The sequence below is a fragment of the Pinus tabuliformis genome, chromosome 8 (genome assembly GCF_031772625.1).
Source record: "Pinus tabuliformis cultivar Carrire ecotype Pingquan chromosome 8, CPIR1, whole genome shotgun sequence".
NCBI lineage: Eukaryota > Viridiplantae > Streptophyta > Pinopsida > Pinales > Pinaceae > Pinus > Pinus tabuliformis.
The window spans coordinates 1,310,290,017-1,310,298,805 of NC_142294.1; the positions used below are offsets into that span (position 1 = coordinate 1,310,290,017).

Sequence of the window (8,789 nt, forward strand, 5' to 3'; positions counted from 1 at the left end):
ACCGGTGCGTATCCATACTCCAGATCAGTGAGGATCCGTGGGACTTCACCCTGCTACACGAGATCTCAGCAACAGTTCCGTCTCAGATCTGTTCCTAGGAGACAAACTAGGTCCTCCAACATTCAACAACGTGTGAACCCCCCAGGACACGATTTAGTGGACAATCTACACTTGCCATCGACTCTTCATATATATGCAGGAGGCTCTTAGGTTCCGAGTGCATATTCTTCAACCTCCCATCAGACCAGACCCCACACAGAGGATCACGACATTTTTCAAGGTACTACCTTCAAACAGGGGCACCAAGAGATCGATTGATACCGGTGCATATCCAGACTCCAGATCAGTGAGGATCCGTGGGACTTCACCCTGCTACACAAGATCTCAGCAACAGTTCCGTCTCAGATTCGTTCCTAGGAGACAAACTAGGTCCTCCAACATTCAACAACATGTGAACCCCCCCAGGACATGATTTAGTGGACAATCTGCACTTGCCATCGACTCTTCATCGGGCCAACAGACATTGTTGAGTTTCTTCGGCGTTATTCATTCAGCCTCAGATGTTAGGAGAGATGGGTCTGATCCTCAGACCTTTTAGGTCCTGGATCTTCTCTGCTAAGGCCAGATGTTGATTTACTTCATGCATTGTATCTTTAATTTACTTCATGCATTGTATCTTTTATAGAAGACAGTTTGGTTCTCCCGGTTTGTATATACATCAGTGTACTCAACAGTTCTTTTGACCTACTTTGTGGTTATTAATTGGATATAAATATAATTATTATTATTATTATGGCTTTAATAACCCTTACAACTTAAATAATCCTTATCTTTATGTAATCTTGTTTATATGATGCAATATAATATGATATTTTATTTAAAAAAAATTAATAACAATTTTTTTTAATGTTAATATTAAACTGATTAAAACCAGTTAAAATTATAAAAACTTAAGGATGCTTAGAGTTGAAATTCATATCCTCATCCCTTTAACATTAAGATGATAATAAAAAAAAAAATTGTAGAAAGAGACGAACGCTTCAAGCATAAATTCCTTTTTCTTTCCCAATACCCTACCTTTCATATGTAACTTATATCTTTCCTGCCCTAATCCCCTTCCCTTTCATATAATAAACATGTTTATCTCTGTACGAATCCCACCAATCCTCTTTGAAGCAATTTGTTAAGGGATCATATTGGACAAATCCCTAACTTCATATTTTCAGCGATCGCCATGTTCGCCCAGTACTTGGCTTCATCTTTGGGATCTCAGCGTCACTCCCTGGCGGCAGCTGTTGCAGCACCATCTTCACCATTTCTCCGGATTATTTTGTTAAAATTATCACGACTTTCTACAACTATTGCTGATAAAGACAAGTCCACAAGCTACCCTGAAGCCGATAGCACATGCCCCGTTTCAGAATTCTTACTCAACGAATGTGGGTTGTGTCAGTCTGAGCTCTCAACTATCCTTAAAGCAAGGCCATCCTTGGTTGCGACGAGATCAGCTCACACAGCCCAACAAGCGGTACAGTTACTGAGAGATTCGGAGTTCACAGAGCACCAGGTAAGGAAGACTATTACCAGAAACCCAGCTATTCTTTTTCTCAATGCTGATCGGCAGTTGAAACCCAAGATTGAGTTCATGAAAACATTGGGCCTTTCTGCACAAGACTTGGGAAATGTCATATCCAATGGATCCAGATTGCTTAACGGGAGTCTCGAGAAAACTCTGCGTCCCAATATCCAGTATCTTCAAAACCTGTTTGGATCAGAGGCTGATGTCTCAAGTGTTTTCAAATTGGCACCTCTTATTCTACCTAAACGAAACGGGCCTGAATTTTGGGAAAAGAAATTGAAGCATTTGACAAGTTTTGGCCTCCTTGAAGATGACATCAAGGAGCTTGTTAGGAGGCACCCACTTATATTAAAAGCTTCCATGGATAAGGTGCAGAAGAACATGGACTTTTTGATGCATACTGCAGGGTTTCCTGCAAAGTTTATTTTTTCGTATCCTCTGTTAGTGTCTTGTTTCAGCTTGGAGTGTAGAATCAAGCCTCGTTACAAGGTGTTGAGTGCCCTTAGTGCAATGCAACCTCCCAAGCATCCTCATAGTTTCATTAGTGCGCTTTGTTTAAGTGAGCGTAAGTTCCGCGAAAAATATGTCCAGTGCAGTCCTCAAACCCGGAAGTTACTTGAAATTTACAGTGGCAAGCTTTCTTGCTCGTAAAAGACTAGATATTCGGGTTTCTGTTTTGGTCAGGGTTAGATTGTATCGCATTTCCCTTGTTGATTGAAAGAGGTTTAAGAACACTAACCAAGGATCATCTGTCTGTTATGATCCAGTCCCATGATCCCTCCAGCCCGCATGAGTAATGGCTGCGAATTAGTGTATATATTTATATATTATCACTCTGGGTCATGACACAGTCAGTTGAGGCCTGGGATCTTGTTTTGGCCAGTTTATCACAATCACGATCAACATACACTATTGAAGTATACTGAGTTGTAATACAAGCACAGAGAAATGCCTCTTGGAATGCATCAGGTAACACGTTTTTGAAACATGAAAAATGAAACTCGCATCACCAGATAATTTGTTTTTTTGCTAATAGTTTTGCAACAATCATGCATTGCTCCCTCCCTTTAAAATGTGATGGGATAGATGTGAATTTTTTTACTGTTTGAATCATGGTTAACTTGTAAATTAAATATTCAAATCTCATAGGCAGACGTAGGGACTTTAAATTCTTATGTTTTCTTACAGTAGTATGATCTTATTGTTTCCACATCTGCTATATCTATGAAACTTAACTGGAATTAATACATTTCAAATACAAGCTAAACATTAGACACTAGTTTGCACACTTTCTCTTTGTGCTTTGTCAATGGTCTCTGTTTCTTTGCTTGGGAAAAAAAGGTTTGTGGTAATGACTTTTCTTGCTGCTATCATAGACTATTCCTAGCGGTAATGGAATGAGATCCATTTCAATCACACGTCTTGTAAAGCAGAACCCTAGCCCCTACTCTAAAACACAGCTTCTGATGCATGATTGGCTAGGCAAACAATCATTGACACCTTCCCTCGTCCGAATGTGGTTGGACGCTCACTTATCCTTGGTCCGGCAAATATTCATAGAAGTTTGTCAACTCTTGTTGCACGGTGCCTTCCAAATAGGCAGACGAGGTGACACTCCACCAGATGAGGGATGGGAACCATTGATATTTTTGGTCATATTGGGTTTAAACTATTTGCAAATGCTTTCTTGCTGTTTTCTTCATTAGTTTTCAGTGCAACATCTACAGTGAGCTGTGCACATCTGGGATAACCTGTTGCATAATATTTTTCCCCTTTGGGATGTTGGCAAGAAGAATTTGACAAGCCTAATGGATCAGAATCAGCAGCCTCGTATTTGAGAAACTTGCTAAGGAGGTAGCCGTCATTCTTATAACTAGTCGAAATTTGCTTCCTTTTGCCCCTTCATCACTTAGTTGATCTATAGTGCCGTCTTTCTAAAATGGTGTGAAAGTTAATGATGAGATCTACCTTTTCAATAAGTTTAAAATTTCACATGTCCAGCACTGATCATGCAATCTTTCCTGCCAAGGCTTTCTTTAAGATTTTTTAGTTGATCTATAGTGCCGTCTTTCTAAAATGGTGTGAAAGTTAATGATGAGATCTACCTTTTTAATAAGTTTAAAATTTCACATGTCCAGCACTGATCATGCAGTCTTTCCTGCCAAGGCTTTCTTCAAGATTTTTTCAGTTGGTCTAGCTGAGAAAGATAATGAAGTAAAAGTGAGAGTTCTCATTATAAAAAAGTTCATAGGCTTAGAGTAGGGATATCTGGGTGAACGCTTGTATGGGAATCTGTGAGAGAGCTCTTGGGCCTGAGCTTGTGACCATACGTTCTTATGAAAATTTTCTTGTCTTATGTGCAGTTGAATAGTCTATTTTATCAATAATGTTTGTTGAAGATTTCTGCAATCTTGTTCACTACCTGGTTTCCCAGTTTCTATAATTGCAGTTGTGGTGTTTGTTATGATTATTTTAGGTTAACATAAAAGCAGACCAGTACTCCAAATTATTGTTTTGCGCTGTAAAATCTATTATTGTTATAGCTGAATCTACGGCTGTTATAGGTAAGTCTGTTGTTATCATAATGTTGTTATTTCGAGAAGAAAATTTTAGGAACTATAGATCAACAAGTTATTACAGAGATATCATCAACATGTTATTACAGAGATATCAGTTTGCTGTTGATAGACTTGGTTGGTTTGGGCTTGGCTTTTACAGCGATAGTAATAAGCATGTCAGTGCATTCTTTGGGTCCATAACTGTTACTCATAATGCACAATAACTCATCCATATTATATCTTAATTAGACTTCATGGGAGCATCAACCACAAATTATATCCTTTGATGATAAGGATGCCGGACATGATTGTGGCATGCACCAACTCATATCACTAAACCAGGGACAGATTTCATGTGTTGCGCCCATAGTTTTACCATCAGACGGTAACCTCAAACTAGTTAGCTGCCGTATCCGAAGCCTAAATAGTCAGACATTTGCCCGATTTTTACCGGTGATAACCGGTTTTGACTAAATTGTTTTAGGCACAACCACCAGTTACATGAAATTTGAGTAAGTGTTTCAACCCTAACAATGTTGCATTAATGTAATGTTAAATTCTTAAAGTAAAGTGACATTTCTTTAATTTGCACATCTTTTACTTAAATTTTTAACATTACCATGAAATACTCAGGATGTTTGAGATTCAACTCATTGGATTTCATATGGAGAAACAGAATTTTAGATTTCTTCAAAATGCAGAATACTTCAGGAGTAAACAATAAATGAATTAGAGCTCAATGATAAGAAAATCCTTGATCTAGATCAATGTGTTACGATATGATCCAACATAATGGTAGACTGAAATTTGTGGCATTTTGATATCGACACATGAAGCAGATTATGTGGTGCATAGATGGATCAATACATCCAAGGAACCAATAGGCATAGCATGCATGTGACAACTCGTGCTTCCATTAGGTCCACATCATCATTGATACTGATGCATTCTGAGCATCCTCGACTTAAACATATTCTACTGTAGCTCTTGATGATGATCTTGTGTCTACTATTTAGTGGTATTGAACTTGATGATTGTCATTTGTATACTATTACTTGTATGGCAATGGCCTCATAGCTTGCAGCATTGTTTTTGGACTTTATAGGCCATTTAGAGCCTCATTGTTATGGATTTTGCTATTTGTTGATGATTTGTATTGCATTCAGTGCCATGATGTGAATGGTATAAATAGCAAACTTGCATTGTCTGATTGGCTTGGAATCATGGCAAAAAGTTTTGTTTCATTAAAAATTAATTATTTAATGTATTTTTTTAAACGTTTAGCAATAGTTATTTCGGAAACATTAGGTATCATTCCGGTTTAAAAAACATTGCGCCACCCCTCCGACACAAGTGGGTATGAACCACAATGAGATTGTAAGGATCAGCATTGCATGAGCATTAACCTTGACAAATGGCTTAACACTAAGTGTTAAGATATCAAAGCAAGTGTTAACCAAAGCAAGTGTTTTGCCAAACTATTTAATATAACCGTGCATAAGGTGGTCACATCCCACCAAACATTTAGAAACTTCTCTGCTAATGCTGTTTACTATACAAATACACTTGTGACGTTAGTAACTAGTGAGGATCAGTATGGAATAACTAGTGAGGATCAGTATGGAAAAATGGAGATGGAAATAGAACCGTAAACTCAATTCCAGTAACACCGAAATTTCAAATTCTGAGTCCTTTAACAACCTGCAGCTAGCTATAGCTTTTCTCAGTTAAAGAGTGTTGCTTTTTTTTCATATGAAGGAGAAATTGCAATGTATTTTTACGAAGAAAGAAAAACATATACTAATATTAAAGCATGTCAAATATGCATAGCTTGTGTTTGTCTAACACTCGGAAAACAAAAACTGATCTACAGTTTCATCCAAAAACCTACATATCTCCCTACTCCTATATATTATTTATCATTAACAGCATCTTCCAGCCAGGTCTGAAGGCTGGCACTACAAGAACATAAAATAATCAACTGGAAAAAACTGGAGTCTGGAAATAATCAAGCGACTTCCACCACAGCTATCCATTTGAAAGATCTATTTTTTAAAAATATATAAAGATAGTTAGGCATGCCTCTCCACTTCTTCCTCAATTTTGATCTTGATTCTTGCCTTTCTGCATCTTTAATGCTTCTTTTGATAACAGGTCTGTTTTTATGCTAAGTTTTCTGTATATATGTTGGAATGAGATAAACTCAAACTGTTCCCTTCCCTCTCCTATGGGGTAATATGTGGTATCTAGGGAGGTACTGAAGGGGACTAGTAGATGTTTAGGTATTGCTATGTAATGAAGACCATCAGTAATAAATACGACCTCTTTAGTAGTGTGAACACATATTGTAAGAAAGCTTACTAGAAAGTTCCATTCACTAAAAGGTTCCTTTTATAGAGTGTTAGAAGGAGGTAGATATTATTATAAGCAATGTAATAAGCATGGTGAAAAATTATTGTGATTGGACCTTAGCTCATTCGGAGGTTACCCCCTCGAAGTGGGAAGTGCCTTTCCAAGAAAAGTTCAATTGTAAGGTGTTACCCTACTTCAAGGCTTTTATATTAATAAAGAGTGAAGAATTTCTATATTATTCTTGGATGTTTTGTATGTGATTCTATATACATATTTGTGTTACTTAATAGTTGGTATCAAAGCCCTTTTTTGGCCAAAAAGGGGCAGAATCTTTATTATTTTGTAGGTTTTCAAAAGAGTAAAAACAAAAGGATGGCTGCGACAGTTTGATCAATTTTTGTAGCTTTTGGTGCAAAACTTGGCAAAAACAGTTGTATAGCTGAGTACCTCTTGAAAAAAAACTGATTTAAGAAAAAAATCGTCTCAATCACAGTCGGAAGGTCATGATATCACTGATTTGAAATAAGCTATTTCAGGGTTTTTTCATCACGATTGCATAGACTGCAGAGCTGATATATTTTGACAATTCTTTAGATTGCCATCAGATCAACACCATTGGATAGAGGGTTTTCAAAGGTTTTATTGGTTATATTATATGTTTTGCTTTTGATCAATTTTCTCTACATTATAGCCATTGAAAATTTCTATTCTCAAACCCTAATGGATCTAAAAAACGGCAATATGATACTGTTGATGAAAGAAATCTTCCTTGTTTACTCTATGACTGTATGTTGTTGGAATAGTGAAGAGTATAACCGAGAAAGATATTCTTGGTATGATTTAGAGGATGTTTGTGATGACTGGTATATGGATATTTGTCATTTGTGGAGCGATAATAACTATTTTCATCTTCTATTTGATGACTCTATTCCACCTTATGAAGATAACATCATGGAGGAAAGTCAAGATTTGGTTATGACTATTGGTTTTTAGCAGGCTTATGCTCCAATAATGTGTTATGTGAATGGTTTCTTGGATATGGATGGATTTGCATATGATCTTGGTAGGCAATTATAGCACTATTTTCAGCTGGCTATTGAGTTTGTGTATCTTCAAAGGGGAGTCAACATGCACACTGATGTGGGACCTAGGTTTAAAGGGCAACTTATTGGACTGCTTCAGTATGATGGCTAGTAGTTGTACCTTGGCTTCAACATTGTGGTCAACACTTATCCATGGGATTGGTTGCCTCAAAATCTAGCAGGCCTTGTGAGAGGGCTCACAAAGCAAGGTCTAGACCCTGTTGCAACAATGAGAGTGTTAGGGTCCAACCCTAACGCCCTTATTTATGTAATAGGATCGAGTCATAGTTATAGTTAAGTAAAGAGTCAATAAAGCCCATATTAATAATTGTAAGTGGTTAACCCGCATTTAATGAAAGGACCACAGTTAGTTGCAAATGGGCCATGGTATTTGATAGATGGTATTAATAAGAACCATGGTATTGCTCCATGGTATTGCATGTATGAATCCTATATAAAGGATAGAGACTCCCCTCGAGAAGCATCGTGTCTTATTTTGTAATCGAGCTCAGCTCTATTGGAGGTTGCCCCCTCGAAGAGGCAAGTGAAAATTGCTTTCTGAATAATAAAATACTTGTTATTTCTCATTGTTCTATGTTCGAGGTATATTTCTTCGCATATTTGGTATTTTGGTATCGTCTTGTAGGTTAAGAGCATAACAAGTGGTATCAAAGCGCTTTCCAGGGCCGGTGGGATCTCTAATTTTTAGCATTTTTTTTTTGGCTAGAGACGCGTTCTGACGTCTTTAAACCACGGGATCTGTCATTGAGCGCATAAACCTGCGGATTTGGGGAGGCATGCAGGCAGGAAATATAAGAGGTGGTCACGCTTGTTGGACTCCCTTGTAACCCCTGTGGGTACCCCCTCGAGTAGTAGTGCATTAGACGGAACCGTGCATGGACTGTCTTCCAAGTACCCTCTGGGTATATCGGAAGCCCCCTAGCTCCCTTGAAACCTTGCCATAGATAAACCGTTGGCCGTCTTGCTGCTACAGTACATCGAGAACAACACTCGAAGAGATTGCTCGCGCGTACGATAGGGTAGTCGGGTTGTACGGCTAAGGGTACAGTTGATCTTTCTTAGTTAGTGCCCTGAAAAATTGGGCTGAGTACTACTGTCAGATCCTTATGTATATTGCGATTTGTAGCACCTGACACTCCTGGAGACCATAGTTCCCTTCTCTATCTCTGTATCATGCATAATCTGTGCCAGATCAGA

General features: G+C 38.0%; 1 protein-coding gene across 1 annotated transcript; it reads left to right on the plus strand.

The window, feature by feature from the left end:
- The first annotated feature begins 1,131 nt into the window (after positions 1-1,131).
- On the plus strand, positions 1,132-2,590 carry LOC149240296 (transcription termination factor MTERF8, chloroplastic-like). Its single transcript, XM_089373677.1, has one exon. It carries the CDS (start codon positions 1,235-1,237, stop codon positions 2,228-2,230), a length of 996 nt encoding a protein of 331 aa, XP_089229803.1. The 5' UTR covers positions 1,132-1,234; the 3' UTR covers positions 2,231-2,590.
- Positions 2,591-8,789: the final 6,199 nt, after the last annotated feature.